The following is a 16,975-nucleotide window of genomic DNA, read 5'->3' as shown; positions in this document are numbered from 1 at the left end:
ATCACACATTCAATAAACCACTGACATTTTTCAAGTCATCTGTGCTATATGTCTACTTGGACTAATTTTAAGTTCTAACATTGAATCCATATATTATACCTAAGTGCTCCTAATCAGACATTCTTCTATTATAATGCTAATACAGTCTCTTACCTTTTTATTCTTAGTCTTTTTCTTTTTCTTTGGTTTACTCTTAACCTGAGAGGTAAGAAATAAATCATCTATTTAATATGCAATTCAAACAGCACAATGGGTTATTTTGCAAAATACATTTCCTCTAACTACTGAAACCTTTTATCTTCTAATATTATAGATCATATTTTCTTTCTAAACTCTATTAAAATTTTTCCTTTTCATTTTTATTTTAATCTGTCTTCTGCTCTTAAAAAATCACTGATATATAAAGAAACAATATATAACATCAATGAGCTAGCCACTGAAAAAAGCTCACAAATCCTCATTTGCACATAGTCATGCCTAAGTAACAAAGGAAGAAAACACTTTTAAAAAATCAACATTTTCAAGTTCAGAAGATGAAAAATTAAGCCTAAGAAGAATTCAGTGACTATATAATAACTGTTATCACTTATCTGTAAAGTAATACAGAGATTCCGTCATGATTTTAATTCTACCTCTGTGCAAATATCCCTGTTTTTTTCTCCTTTCTCTCTCCTATTGTCCACTATGCTTTCTTCTACATTCTACTAAGCTCCCACATACACTCTCAACAATCAGAAGAAACAAACATGTTCAAAAGTCTAGCATAGTGCCTGGTACATAATATATGTTCAATAAATGTTGGCAGAATAAACAGTTAATGCAAGAAAGATTATGGAAGTACTGGGGAAAGAACCATTCCAATTCAAACTTTGTATGAATACTATGATAAATATAAAACTAAAATTGTCTGAGATCCTTTAAATATAGTACATGCAACAAACTAAAGGCTCTAATTAAGTTCTTCTAATTTAAATATTAACAAGAGCTTATACTTCCTGGAGATCTTTAATAGATTCTGTTGAAGATTCACTGGGTATTGATGCCCCATCTTTATTCATTTCTGCTAACTGTATTTCAGGGTTTGACTTCACATTTATATTGTACTCCATGAGAGGTGGACTTAGGTCTTCTTCCTCATTCTGTAATTCTTCTATTTCAATACCTATATGTTAAAGACGAAACACTCAAAATCTGATGTACACAATTTTAGCCTCTTATCACTACTATGAATATATTTACCTCCCCAAACACCATTCCAGAAACAGAATTAGAAGACATCTTACTCTGTTCAATTACTAGATGAAATGATCATTTACCAATGACCAAATAGTAGATATATATACTAACCTGGAACCAATCAGTATGAACCCAAATGCTAAGATACTTTATTGTTATCTTAAGTAAACTCTACATATTTAGATATTCTAGAAATTAAGTTGACTCTAAATACTAAGTTTTTGAGCATCCTAAAACTGACCCCTATTAATACTGTAAGTAGAATTACTTTAGGACATAAATCTAAAACATATCTAAAAAGAAAGCTAGAAGGTCTATTTTTGTTCTTTTCTCCTTCTTTTTCATAACCAAAGATTTTGAAAGTGTATCAGCCCTTTATTACGTGACTTCCTCTTTGACACTATACTCCTTGATAATGCCCTAGAGATTCAATCTCAAAATTTGTGAATTTCACCTGACTGGTCACAAAGAGTACAAACAAAACCCACAGTATTATTAAGTATAATTTTACTCCAAACAAAACCCATGGTGTTGTTTTCCTAAGTAAATTTTAATTGTACAATATGAATTACATTTAAAAAAAAAGCACAAAAATAGAAATTTAAATTAGCAACTCACCATGCAGCAAAAAAGTATACAGCTTTAACAGTTGATAGATAACCAAATAAAAGCTACATAAGCTACAGAGCAGCATATATGAGCAGGTAGAGCAAGCAGGTAGGCATTTTTGCCTGTTGAAGTGTCCTATGTATCAAAAAGTAAAATACTATGCTTAGATAAACCCTGGGGCACATGCACTAAGACCAACGCAGAGTAAAAAGGCTCATACTAGATTCTGCTAATAATAATTTGACAACATGATTTTCCAAGCTCATAACAATTGCAGTTTATGATACAGTAAGACTCTTATAGGGACCCCTTTGCTATCTCAAATTGAAAGGTCACTTAGGTATTTTGTTTTTAACATACTTACGTTGACTGCCAGTTATTGACTGTAGAGCAATTCCTATGATACATAAAGAAAACATTTAGATATGCAACTGAAGATACAACCAACAAATATCTGCCTGGGACTAAGAAAAGCCAAAAGATTTTTACACTGCACCAAGTAATTTTATAACTAACTATAAAAATAATTAGCTTCACTCATGAATCTAGTATAAATAGGCATGATCTTTGGATTATAACATAAAGTTTATAAACCCATGATTAAACAAAAAAAAGTAAACATATTTTGATTGTTCTTAACAGATAATGCCTAGAATATAAGCACTTTAAACCAAGCAACAAAGTCTCATGATTTATAAAGTCTAAGGTCAGAAAGTATTTAATAGCCAATTATGAAGTAAACTTCCATTTGAAGTTTGAGACTTTTTAAAAAAATATTTATTTTATTATTAGTTTCAAGTATACAGGACATTGGTTAGACATTTATGTAGTTTATAAAACGATCCCTCGAATTGCTCTTTCTCTCCTCTGGCTCTCCACCTAGCCATTACATTAATGCTAACTGCATTCCCTATGCCATGTTCCCCATCCCTGTGACCATCTATCAACTACTAATTTGTACCTCTTTAACCCCTCACCCCATTCTCCCAGCCCCCCAACCCCCATCCCCTCTTTAGCAGTATGAATGATCCTGATAGCACTCCCTTCTTTCCCATTAATATTATATCAGGCTCTAGAGATTAAATGAAGAAAAAAGACAACTTCCATAAATATTTACTAGGGACAATGGATTATTAATCAAATAATCGGATACACAAATGAAAACTGCAGCTTTAATAACTACTCGGAAGTAGATATAAGATGTTAGGAAAGCCTCTATTGAGGAGACTTCAATAAGCTCTTCAAACTACCTGAGAATTGCTTGAAATAACTTTGAATTTATTTAGTGCTCAAAGCACTTTCCTCAATATTACCTTTATATTCTCATGTTTTTGTCATTTAAAATCTTAATAGACTAAATGTATTTTTTTTTAAAAACTGTGTAATTTATAAGTCAACGGTTATTGTCTCACTTTCTTATACCATCAAACTCGGCAGTCTCTTCTTTTATACTCAAAGAAAGCTCTTAAGGGTTAAGCAGGAAAATATAATGGTATCCCAGAGCCTTAGTAAAAGAAATGGGATAGGGGCCTAGCAATCATCTCTGAAGAACTAGTTCAACAATTACTAGAAACTTGGCAAGTTGTATGTTTAAATAGCTTCAGTGTGGTCATTAGTTGCTCACCACGTAGTATGGCTAATAACAAGATCAGGAAAAGTCAAGCAGAATAGCGCAAGGGTTTCAGTGATGCTGATGTGCCTTGAACTCCGCTTTCCACGATGACAGCTCAGAGACTATCCTGGAATGTGGGAAAGGTGGTCTGAGGTCTTTTCCATATCAATACAGTGCCTAGGAATGGCCACTGCTGCCTTTAGATACTTGCATAAATGTTACCTAATTTTTAAAATTACCCATGGCCACTAGATAGCTGCCAAATTTTTAAACATCAAGATTCTGCTAGAAAGGTAGAGAAACATATACTCATGGAGTCTAAAATGGTATCCTTGAAACACACAGTACCAGTATTGCATGGTTTTAGGCATCATTAATTTTGTAGAAGTGAGAAAATTCCTCTAAAAAACGTTCAACGATTCCTTTTTGAAAATACAAACTCCTCAACATGGTAAAAGAAATCCTCTTGAATGTATTCTCTATGAATGCTCCCCTACTTTAATACCTTTACGATCCACTACTTAATCTACTTTAAGGTCAAACTTTTTAGTTCCCTGCATTATATTTTTGTTTCTATACCTTTTTCTTGTTTCCTTCTGAAACATTCTTCTCCATCTTCTTCACTTGGCTAACTTTTACATATGATTTAGGAATTCTTTAAATGTTATATTTTCCAGGAAGTTTTCTTGGATTCTCTTAGGCTAGGATTTTCCATGGTATTCTGGAACATCTCTAGCACTATCATTTCTATTAGTTTCTTGATGAGTCTATTGTCCCAAGAATGTGAGCTCACTACACCTCCTGCCCTTAACACTGTGTCTGACACATAGCAGACACTCGATGAAAGTTTACTGGCTAAAGTAAATAATTGTTTTGTACCTTGTTGATAGCAGGATAACATCCTCTGGATGATTTCTGGTACTGGTATGCCTAGGTAGATGGACAGCTGATGGTAATCAAGAGCGATATTCTCAATGGGATTCTCCTTCACTTTGTCAATGTCCTCTTGCTTCATCCCAAGGCGCAGAAGAGTATCTGAAACTTTTTTCCAAATTGAATTGAACTGTGACTCAGTGAGACCATTCATCAAAATCTCACTAAGGAGTATATCCCTGTATTTGCACAGCCTCAGGATGTCGGCAGACTTAGAGAGATCAGAAGATGGTGGTTCCATGTTCCAGCCTTTTTTGGGTGCAGGGAATACATTCAAATGTTTTATGAGAGCTAATAGGAGGTATAAGTCAAACTGTTTGGACTGTGGTAGCTCCTTGTTTGGGGGATAAAGCAGATGCCATGCTCCACCCAAAGGGTGATTTGTCCAAAGATGGTTGTAGTAGGGTTCCAACACGTTCTTGTGAATAAGAAGCTCTTTTTTCAAAAGAGGGGGTGGCAGAGCCTCATCAAATATTTGCCGGACAATGTCAGTACCAGAAATAATAATTATATGAAGCAGATGATAGAAATAATTATAATCAAGTTTGAAGACAGGCATTTCATCTGAAAATGAATTTTGAGAAGTCAAGACATTCCACATTAATGCTCTTTTTCTATGTGGTTTCCCTTATTACATTCTAAGCTCCTGTAGGAGAGGGACTATTCCAAAAGAATGAAGTACAGTAAAGTGCTTTGCTACAGCTAGTGCTCAATAAGTATGCTGCTATCTGTCTAGTAGCCAAAAAATCCAAACAAAAACATGTTCACAAGCAAAAGTAATCACAAATACTAATCACCAAAGAAGCCTTTCAACCATCCAGGGTTTTGTTCAAGTAAATGAGCTTTGGCAACCAAATGGCATAAAAATATTAGGACTTCAATTCTAAAGATTTTTAAGAATTGTAACTGCCAGTGTTTAATTATACTTTACTTAGGCAATTATAGTCTATCTTAATCAGCACTTACTTAATCAGAATTTGCTATAATAAAAATGTTTTAGATTTGCACCGTCCACTAGTCATTGAACACTGGAAATGTTGCTGTCTGACAAAGAAACTAAGTTTGAAATTTTATCTAATTATACTTAATTTAAATTTGAATAGCCACATATTGCTAGTGGCTGCCATATTATACAACAAAGAATGATATCAAGAAACATAAAGTGATTTAATGCTTTGCTACACAAAGCGTAGGCCATAGACCAGCAGCTTCAGCATCCACATGGGAGGGAGTCTGTTAGAAAAGGAGAATCTCAGGCCCTACCTGAGAGCTACTGAATTGGCACTTACATTTTAACAAAATCACCAGATGATTTAAAAATACATTAAAGTTTGAGACACACTTATCTAATGAACCTTATGTTCTTACCCTCTTAAAAAATAGATTAATGATAAAGTGGATATTTCATCAATGAAATGGAATAAGGCATGTGACTGACCTGTTTGGTATTTTTCTGATTTAGTAGCACTTCCAAAGGAGGAAAGTAGACTAAGATGAATTAGAAAGTAGTAAGAATGTAGAATATGGCATATTTGTTGTCTGAATTTTTTTAAAATGTGTTTATCATAAAATACAGCTTTATTATTTTACCCTTTATGATTCTGTGTTTCAAGAGAAATTTAAACTAATATTCTTGCTTGATATACTTGATATGCATCGTCGGGGCAAGCAAATTACAAAGCAAATGACTCAGAGAGTTTTCTCTGAGTTGCCAAATAAAAAGCAGACTAGGGTCAGGAACATCCATTCCCCCTAGCAAGAAGGAACGCCACCAAACTATTCTTCCAAACTATTCTTCCATGGGACTAGGAGCCCGTAAGTTCTCCAAATGCTGAGCAGCTGCCATTTACTAGCACAGTCCTAAACAGCTGGCACCTAAGTTTAGATTACTTTGCCTTGAGCCCCAAATGTTCATTCCTTCCATTTTGCTTTATTAACAGGGAATGCAACAAGGGAGGAGGGTTAGTAGGGAACATCTGCTGAAGCCACTCTCTGTGAAGTCAGAGCTATGCACCAGACCTAGCAAACCTCTCTATAGGACGCCTAGGTAATGTGAGAACCATACACTTGCTGATCTTTCTGTCCATGAATTCCAGCCTACGCCAAGTGATGCCCAGTGGATGACAAACACAAATAAACGCATGGTTGTTAATGGCATGATACTTTACAGAATAAGTCAAAAATTTAAACATATTTTTTGATAAAAGACATATAAAAATAAAATAATACCTTTTGTACTAAATTTTAAACTGATCTTCGGTCTTATATCAGTATCAGTTATCTTCAGAGACATCAACTTTTTATAACTGAAAGTGAAAAAAAATTGTTACAGTTAATACCAAAGTCAGTCAGATTTTTGGTATCAGCATCGTTAAGTAAGTGAGCACTTTCTTCTCTTCCTCCTAGAAATAATTTAAAAGCAAAGGAGAAAAATGAATGAACAAACAAAAACCACCAATGACAACTCTGCATTGTCATTTTCATTGGAATTAAGAGGCAAGTAGAATTTCTAGATTTCATACCCCCCCTCTTCAAAAAAATCACTCATCTATCTTATCTGCAAGAAGACTGTATGGTTGCAGAAAAAAAAAAAACTTTACATTGTTAAAAAACAGCAAAATTAGACCTTCTCTCAGGCCCTCCCTACCACAGAATCTTCCTACTAACAGCTATTCCAAGAAACTTCAACTCATATAATGACAAGTGATTAAAAAAAGAGAGAGGGAAACTAGCGTAACATCAATAAAAATAATTAGAAAAAATTCAGGGAAAAGTAGCAAAATTTATTAAATAGACTAAACACTAAGTAAATGTTGCCATAAAACAGATGAAAAAACTTGTGGCTTAGCTCTGAAATGAACTCTTCCTCAGAAAACAAAACAAAAAAATCAAAAACTCAGATAATACTAGAATATAAGTTTAATGAGGACAGAGATTTCGGTGACGGATGTTTTAACTGATTTTGTTTCCGGTGCCGCCAATAACACTGCCAACCACTGGAAACAGTTTAAACTCTAACAATATGAAGTATAAGCAAAATTAGTGAATAAGAGGAATTCTCTTATACAGTTGGTGGGAGTGTAAACTGGTAAAACCAATGTGGAAAACAGTTCAGCAAAATCTAGTAAAGTTGAAAATATGTATAAATGGCTGAGCAATTCTACTCCCAGCTGTATATTCTGGAAAATTTTCTGCACATATACTCCTGAAGAGTATAAAATTTTCTGCACATATACTCCTGAAGAGATGTATAGGAATGTTCTTCATAGCACTGTTATTACAACCTAAATTTTAAAATAACCCATAAGTCTTTCAGTAGTAGAATAATTAAAGTAGTATAGCCACATAATAAATTATAGTAATGAAATGAAAATAGTAAGAATAAATCACACCAACAATGTATAGTTAAAAAGCATAGAAAACATAACTTTTTAAATGTATATAACGTTCCAAACAAAAAAATTAAACTACACTTCTAAGTAATAATATATTATGGGATTTACAAAATATGCGGACGTAAAACATGACAACAACAGCACAAAAGATGAGAAAAAATGGAATGACTTACTGTAAGATTTGTACACTATATGTGATGTAGTATATTATTTGAAAATAGATTTTTCTAAGTTAAAAATATATAGCATAAGTCTGAGAGCAAACACTAAAAAAAAAAAAAGGAAAAAAAACCCCAGATAATTAAAAACAAAAAATAGATGAAAATTGAACACAACCAAAAATACGGGAGATTTAAATCCAACCATATCAGTAATTACTGCAAATTTATATGGAATAAATCATTCAATTCAAACATAGACATTGTCAAGTTGGATATAAAAAAAGCAAGACCTATACTGTCTATAAGAAACTATATGCAGAAATTGAAGTAAATGAATGCAAAAAGATATACCAGACAAATACTAATCAAAAGAAAACTATAATAGCCATATAAATATCAGACAAAAGAGGCTTAAAATAGTATTATCAATGGTAACAAGGGATGTTACAGAAGGATAAATGGGTCAAATCATCAAGAAAAAAAACATAAGTCTACGGCCATGCCACCCTGAACAAGTCCAATCCTGTCTGATCTCGAAAGCTAAGCAGGGTCGGGCCTGGTTAGTACTTGGATGGGAGACTCTACCTAGGAAGACCAGGTGCTGGAGGCATAAAAAATACATACATACATACATACATACATACATACATACATACAAACATACATACATACATACATACATAAGGGATTGTAAACTGACAAGGTCCTTGCGATCTATGAGGTCAACCTAGGGTTGCCTTGCCTAAAAAAAAAAAAAGAAAAAAGATAATAACCCTAAATATCTATGTAGAATCTAGTAGTTTCAAAATTCATAAATAGACAATAGACAAAGATAAAATACTGATATCAGACTTCAACACTTAGTGACTGAAAGAATAAACAGATAATAAATAATAAATAAGCAGATAATGAACAAATAATAAAGAATACAGAAATAAAACTAATAAACCAACTTAGCGAATGTACAGACTATTCCACTAAACAAAAGCAACAGCAGCATACAGATTTTTTTCAAATGCAAGAGACATTAATAAAAATATACAATATTAGGTGTCATAAAATAAATCTCCATGAATTTTAAGACTGTAATGCTAGAAAATATGTTCTGTGACCACAAGGGAATTAAACTAGCATTCGATATCTAGAAAGATAATTGAAATATCCCCCAAATATTTGGCAATTAAAAAGCACAAACACACAATCAGAAAAAAACTTGAATTGAAACATTTAAAAAAAGCCTACATATCAAAATGTGTGAAGAAACACAGCAAAAACCAATCCTTAAAGGGAAATTAGTTGGTAAAAAAGGTTTCAAATCAGTCATGAAACTTTAACCTTAAAAAAACAATAAAGAGCAAACTGAACCCAAAGCAAGCAGAAGGACATAACAAAGAAATCAATGAATTAAAGACAGAAAAATATTAGAGAAAATTAATTTTTAAAAATCCAGATTTTTGAAAAGGGTAACAAAATTGTTAAACATTTAGCCAGCATAATCAAGAAAAAAAAGAAAAAAAAAACACAAATTGCCAATACCAGGAATGAAAAAGGTGACATCGCTCCAGCATCTACAGATAAAGGGATCATATGAATATTTATAACTTGGATGAAACTGACAAATTCCCTGAAAACTAAAACTTTTAAAGTTCATTCAAGAAAAAAATAATCTTAATAGCCATATGTCTCTTAAAGAAATTTAATTACTACTTTAAAAAAAACCTCAAAGAAAATTCTAGTTCTACATGGCTTCTCTGGTGAATGTTTAAAACATTTATAAAAGATACAGTATCAATTCTCAGCAACTCTTTGACAAAACAGAGGTAGGAACATTTTCAAACTCATTTTAAGAGGCCAGCATTATCTTGACACCATATCCAGAATCACCAAAGTTAGTATAAAAAGAAAACTGTGGATCAATATCTGTTAGGAACATAGTGCAGAAATCCTTTAAACATATTAGAAATTGAATCTGGTAATAAAGATTCTCTCCTTGACCAAACTCTAGTCAGGCTCTTTTTTAACTAGGCCCCACCCTTGTTCATATCCTCAATAGCTCAAATTTAGCAAGAATCACTCAAGACAGCAACCTCACTCAACAGCAGAGCACAGCTAACAACCTTCCTAATCTCAAAGCACAACCTGTGGCCCTGCTCAACCTCAGGGCATAGCCTGTGGCCCTACCTGATCTCAGAGTGCAGCTTAAGACCCCATCTGACCATGAAGCCTGGCCTGTGTTTCCACCTGCAATATTAAGTCCAGTCAGTAGTACCATCTGTTCAGCCTGAGGATCCCGTCAACCAGAAGCAATTATGGCCATGGCCTAAAGCCCTGCCCAATCACAGAATTCACCCAGTGGCAATGCCCTGAAAAGGATCAAAGCCTACAAACCTACATGACCAGAGGTAACTGCAGAGCATAGCTAGGAGCCCTACCTAATTGTAAAACATAGCTGTCAGCCCCACCTGACCAGGGTGTCCAGCCAGCAGCTCCACTTGAATATGGAGCCCAGCCACAAGTTTGACCCAACCATGAAGTCCAGCCAGAAGAACCTCATCTCCAACCTTGGAGCACAGGCTGTGGCTTCATGTAACTAGAAGCCACACTTATCTACAGACACTACCAGCTGACTCATCCAATACCCCAAGCTGAGCTGACTGGTGAAGTTCTTTCTCTACTAAAATAAAAACTAAAGTCTGCAAGAGGAGAGACCACATACTCAAATGTTCAGATACCAATGGATACAAAGATCATGAAGAATCATGTAGCATGACACCACCAAAAAAAACTAATAAATCTCCAATAAGTGACTCTAGCAGTTCCTGCTCTAGCTAAACTCCTGACAACACGTGTTGCTTCCACTTGTATATCTAAGGTCTTTCAAATAATAAACGATTGCAGGTAAAAAAAAAAAAGAAAAAAAAGTGAGGAAATATTTGCAAATCATATATCTGATTAGGGGTTATTATCTAAAATATATAAGGAATCTATACAACTCAATTAATTTTAAAAAAATCCAAATTAAAATCAATAATAGACTTGAATAGACATTTTCCAAAGAAGATATAAAATAAACAACAGATATATGAAAAGGTGCTTAATATTACTAATCATCAGAAAAATGCAAATCAAAGCTACAATGATATATCACCTCATACCTGTTAGAATGGCTATTATCAAAAAGACAAGAAATACCTAATTTAATCTAAGTAAAGCTTTCCAGAAGCTTTCACCAGGCAAAGGAGTAGAGTATTTTAGGCAAGGCCTAGGGGTAAAATGGATGGAACAATCAAGAACTAAAAGAAGCCCAGTATAGTTGCTGCATATTGAGTAAGAAAAGAATAACAAGAGATGATACTAGTGAGGTCAGCAGGGACCAAGGTGACTGAATAGCCAAGCTAAGGAGTCTGAACTTAAGAGCAACAAGAAGCCTCTGAAATACGTTCAAGCAAAAAAGTGATATATTTCAATTTTCCTTTTAGAAAAGTGCTCTTGATGGCTACATAAATGATAGATTGGAGAAATTTAATGCTAGTTTAGAAAGACCAGTTTAGAAGCTGTTTCAGAATTCCAAGAGAGAAATAATAACTTCATTTAGTTTAGTGGAAGTACGGAAAGGAGGCATTTACAATATATTTAAAAAGTAGAATTGACTGGCCTTAAAAAATGTTACAGAACAGTGTTGGGAAGAGTTTGCAAGTCCGGTTGCAGTCATGCTGAACTATACATCTTTTTGAAAAATAAAAGTGGAGATATCCAGCATGCAGGCTGATATATCTAGATTTTAGGAGTGTGATCTATGCGAGAGATAAAGATCTGGGTTTCATTTAGCTCATAAGGGAAAACTAATGCCTTAGATATCAATGCAATGTCCTTGATAGATTGAAAAATGGTAGACATTTACTTTTAAAACAGAAGAGAATCAATAGATTAGGAGTTTTTATATTGAAATTTCTAATTTCCATAACAATACTCTATACCTCTATGAATAACAACACTCTATTTCCAGCTTATACTGTATATTCTTCTGTGATAAAGTTTTCTCATCTAAGCAACAAGACGATTCTGTCAGTCAAGCTAAGAGGCCTAAATGAGTTTTAAAAGGTAGGAGAAAGTTTTTATATCATAACGACCTAATTTAAATAACTTTAAAAATGTTTGTTTTAAGGAAAAGAGTATTTTCATACTTAAGGGGAAAGTATCAACATAATTTCTCCTTTCCTGCATTTTAATTTAAATGTCTACAAAATGAGAAGAGAGAGGGTGAGACAAATATCAATTAAAAACCATTTTCCCACACAATACTACCTTTAAATTTAATGGTGCTCTAACAAGCGACAAAAACACAGAAGCAGCAACTGAAAAACATAAGCAGCTCAGAAAAAAAGTAGAATGTTTTATTTCAAGCTTACCTTGCTCCTAAATTTTCAATGGTTATATATTCGTCCTTTCTCACAACTTCAAACTGGAAATGATAAGAAAAAAAAGAGCCCTGAAATAGTTCAATTTTCAAAATTCTTTAATGTTACTCGTAGCCTTAATGTTTGAAAAACACAATGAGAATGAAGCTATAGAAAATATAAATAAAACAGAAGTAACAAGGTGAGCCATAAACAATCCTAATCAAACAACAGACTATAATAGAGTTTATCTTAAAAAGCAATTTTACTTTACATCTCTATAGGATTTAAATGCCAAATCTAAAATACAAAGAGTATAACTAAAGAAAAAGAAAATACATATTTCTATTTATAATTTTGGTCTATTTACTTATAAACTAAAAATTCAACAAGCTATCTCATTAATTAAAAAATAAAATAGATATCATTTGAATACATTTTATGTAACAGGTAGTATACGTGATTTCCGTAGATATTTTCACTGGAAGATGTTTATAGACTAAAAGAGGTTCGGCCAGTCTAAAAGCATTTTTAATCTTCAGTGGCACAGAATTAGATTAGCATTCTTGGTTCATGACATCTTTTTCTCATTGGTACAGCCATGGCCTACTTTGTCTCTCTCTCTCATTCTCTCTTTCTCTCTCTAGGTATGTTTGTGTGTGTCTTTATTTTTTAAATTTTCTTATTCTTAAGAACCATTTAAATACTACTTTGGGGAAATCAAAGTAATAGAAAAGTCAGAATGCTTAGTCACCATCAAGGAGAATTAGGCTTGAATACTAATATTATGATTCCCAAGTGTGTTTGAAGCCCAAAATACCATTCCAGTGAAAAGAAGTAAGAAAAATCAGAAAAAGATACTCACCAAGATTTTAACAATTCCAGGTACATCACACTGTAGCATCCTTACCATGTCACCTGTACATCCTTCCTTCAAACATTTCTTCCCACTAAAACTCTAAAGTTATCAACAGAAAAAACAATAAATTATGAAAAGAAAAAATACAAACAATAAAAAGAGAAAACAATTACTGATGCGTATATCTATTTCAATAAAGTTGGAAGCGACTGTTGCTAGATGGTAAAACAAAAGATCTGAATAAACATCTGAGAGTTAGTTATTCAAAGATAGTCCATCTCACGTATTAATGGATTTCCTATTTAAAATGTGTGATTGCACTTTTCTCTCTTATCATTTCCACTTCGAAATCTTCAAGTAGCTATTTTCTAGCCTAAGATGTATTTTCTGTCCAGAGGGAAAGCAACTTTGAGTAAAATGTTCTACTTAAGTAAGCATAAAAAGGAATACTGAGTTTCCGTCAGATATATGAGGATACCAATGAAAACAAGAGAATAAAAATGTGAGTCTTTTCTCTGGTTCTGACCTTATTTCCTCTTGTTAAGTTTCCTACTTTTTTTAACTTTTCTTTTAAAGTTGAGCGATACTGACTGTCCTAACAGAGAAAGTTAAAAGTACACACTGCTTAAACAAATGAATAATGCTTTATACAATGATTTTAGTGTAAAACAATGCAAGTTCATCTGTTTTATCTGTCAATCCTCACGACAACCTTATGAAGTAGGTATTACTAGGCTTACTTCATGGCTTAGAAAAAATGAGTCTCAGAGTAGTTAAATTACCAGCCTACTGTAAAAAAAAAATAACTAGTTAAGTGGCTCAATCTGGACTTGAACCCAGATTCATATACAATAAATGCTCTACTATATCACAATTGCTTTATTAGAGTTTTTCATTTGTACAATGTAAACACTCTAGAACCAAACATTATAGACCCAACTTATGGTCATTAGCTCACCAAAGAGTTATTAATATAGAACCAGGCTTTGAATTTTTACTTTTAGTGGAAAAGAATTCAACTTTGTTATACAATTTTAGACAAATATAAATAATTACAAATAGATTTTTGAAGACTAAAATGTCATTGTTCTCTACCTTTAAAATAGAAATTATCCTTAAAACTGCATAATTATCCTTTCTGTTTATTAAGCAATTCTATTCTTTGATTCTATGTCCTTTATGTGACTATATACAATATATATATTTTTAATTTTATAAGAGTTTATTTGAGCAAAACTTCCAAGGAGCAAGATTTCATGCTCCCAGAGTAACAGTTTTGCAGCTTCTTGTATGCATTTGAAATTAAGGTCAATATTTCTATTCTTAAGAGTATAAACTTAAGAGTATAGAGAAAGGAACAAATTGCTAGAAATCACTAAGCAAAGCTACTAGCAGAGTATCCCATACAAAGATCTGTTTAACAAATGGTGATGATGAGCAACGAATGTTGAGGACAAAAGCATCAGAGAGAATAAGGAAAGAAAAATGGAAAGAGAAAAATAGAGGAGAAAGGATGTGAACAGAAAGAAATAAAGAGGAAAGAGGAAAAAAAAGAAAAGAGTAGAGGAAAATATGCTGTAATAAAGTTTTGAAGGAAAAACAAATAAAGTACCTGATCATTTTCACCCGGATATTTTAAATTCTTGAACTTTTTCCAACAAATTTTATGGAAATAAACACAGCAGCTTTTACTGCACATTAACTGAAAAAATCCCTGGAAAAGAATGAAAGTAAGCTGTTGACATGAAAATAGGAATTCACATAGGTAGACAAAATACTACTTTAAGTCACTTTTAACTTTACAAGTTTCTTGTCCTTCCCAGTGTACCCTCCCTGCGAACTACAGCTCTGCTTCTCTAAATACGTAGACTGCTTGGATGACAAAAATATAAACTTTGTGGCCAGGACTTCCTGCCACTACATATTGTCCATGTGACTGGAATCCTGATGTTTGCCTGGCAAACTGTAACTATTTCACCATGTCACCTAAACCAAGACTGAACTTACCCCACCCTAAGCATTGTACTTCCAGGCCCACTTCCCAATTCCTGATTTACTCTACTGAATAGATCTTGGCTTTCTCCTCCTCCTCACCGACTCCATTTTTCTGTACATATCATGTCTCTCTCTTTTTATATTCCCATTAAAATAGCTATTTTTATTTGTAATTCAGTATAAAATGTATTCTTTCAGTCTGAGTTTTCCTTTTTACAAAAACAAAAAGACATATAAAATCCTTCCCCACTATCATTCTCTAGACGATGTTTTTTAGGCAGCCCTTCTCCTTACGTCCCCTATAGCCACATATTTAATTCCAGAACATCCACTCATTTCAACTGAGAGTTCCATTATCTTTTAGAGGTGGTGTCAGATATGCACTGATAGTCATATCTCATCCTATCTTGTGATTTATCAGTTTTATTCTGATAGATCCAGTGAAAACTAGACTTGAAGGACTTTACTGAATTTCTTCAAATCAAGGCTAGTTATGTTTTTTCTTCCCAAGGCCCATAGAAGAGATAATAATCACTTACTTAGTAACATAATTCTTCAGGACTGACAACCTTTCTCCTTAGTAAAATGCATTTCAATAAATATAAAATAACATTTCTAACTGTAAAGAATATTTTAGATAATTTCCACTGTATGATGGCAGGGATATTAATCATAACTTCAGAGACACAACTTGTTATAAAAACCTTAGCAAAACCAATTCACTCTTTTATTGGCTCACAGGATATAAATAATTCAAGCTTACTATGATTCTCAGAGATACTCAACTTCTCAGCTGCATTACCACTATAATTAAACCAAGTACTCTTTTTAAACACTATTTTGATATATGATAATATAACAATTTTTATCTAAGTTTAATTTTATAATTACATTTTTAAAAATGCTCAGTTAATTGATAAGTACAGTACCTTATAATTGGTGTTCTTTAAAATGTCAGCTTCACAAGATCGCTCACAATCTAGATAGCTGCAAATGGTTTGCTTCATTATGTTATTTTCAGTTGTCTTGATAAAATTATTAAGAAGACCCTAGATTTTAAAAAATAAAAATAAATCTCATGAGTTGGTAATAATAAGACAACTCTTCTAATATTTTACCTTATGTAATTTTAAGTAATTTAAGTAATACCATTTCGTATTGCTTTTGAAGGCATTGTGTTTTTTAAAAAAGCAGTAATAGAATCTATTTTTCTCAAAGTAGACAATATATAGGAAGGCCTTAAAATAGAAATACTGAATTTCTTACTGAATATAAACATGGAGAAAAGGAAAAAGTCTATGTTTGAAGCTATGCCTCATTCCACCATCCTAACTTAAAGCAAGACATCTGCATGTCTCAGAGCGAGAATTACTTGCTCTGATATCTGTATACAAAGAGACAAAAAAAATCACTGTGATCCCAGGAAAGTCTTTGCTCAAACTGGCCCCCAAGACACCATGTTGGCAGTGGTACTACTGTAGTGGTACAATATGCCACTCATTGTCATAATGAGCAGAAGCAGGGTACAAAAATAGGCTTCCGATGTTTAGACTTACAATTTGGAATGCAATTTCCCATCTTAAAATGCTGATTAAATATAGGTGAAACATATTATCAAGTCTAAGTTGAATAGGTCCTTAGACCAAGTCGTTCATACTTATCTCTTAGAGGGGTAGTATTACAAGATTTTCAAATAGTATTATTTTTGACATATTGAAGGTATACAACATGATAAACCTCCATAGATCAGTTCATGAATCTATTCACCATTCATAACA

The 16,975-nt window shown here is 33.0% G+C and overlaps 1 protein-coding gene and 1 pseudogene across 19 annotated transcripts in view; one reads left to right on the top strand and one right to left on the bottom strand.

The window, feature by feature from the left end:
• DZIP3 (DAZ interacting zinc finger protein 3) overlaps positions 1–16,975 on the bottom strand; it is a 97,393-nt gene that overhangs the window by 42,152 nt on the left and 38,266 nt on the right. For 10 of the 19 annotated variants that reach the window (XR_005651510.1, XM_039856892.1, XM_039856895.1 and 7 more), the window contains 10 exons: positions 16,127–16,246; positions 14,815–14,916; positions 13,209–13,301; positions 12,356–12,408; positions 6,620–6,696; positions 4,337–4,954; positions 2,210–2,242; positions 1,855–1,980; positions 993–1,162; positions 154–198 (listed from right to left, as the gene is read on the bottom strand). Coding sequence is in view for 18 of the 19 variants with exons in the window: in XM_039856892.1 (XP_039712826.1) it covers positions 154–198; positions 993–1,162; positions 1,855–1,980; positions 2,210–2,242; positions 4,337–4,954; positions 6,620–6,696; positions 12,356–12,408; positions 13,209–13,301; positions 14,815–14,916; positions 16,127–16,246 (1,437 nt within the window). In the remaining variant the exon portion in view is untranslated. The remainder of the gene's footprint in view (positions 1–153; positions 199–992; positions 1,163–1,854; positions 1,981–2,209; positions 2,243–4,336; positions 4,955–6,619; positions 6,697–12,355; positions 12,409–13,208; positions 13,302–14,814; positions 14,917–16,126; positions 16,247–16,975) is intronic. The other 9 variants (XM_039856898.1, XM_039856902.1, XM_039856897.1 and 6 more) reach the window with 4 other exon arrangements.
• On the top strand, positions 8,436–8,556 carry LOC120598204 (uncharacterized; annotated as a pseudogene).

The sequence above is a fragment of the Pteropus medius genome, unplaced genomic scaffold (assembly GCF_902729225.1).
Source record: "Pteropus medius unplaced genomic scaffold, Ma_sr-lr_union100, whole genome shotgun sequence".
Taxonomy (NCBI): domain Eukaryota; kingdom Metazoa; phylum Chordata; class Mammalia; order Chiroptera; family Pteropodidae; genus Pteropus; species Pteropus medius.
Note: the sequence above shows the minus strand (reverse complement) of the source record. Positions and strands in the feature narration are given on the sequence as shown.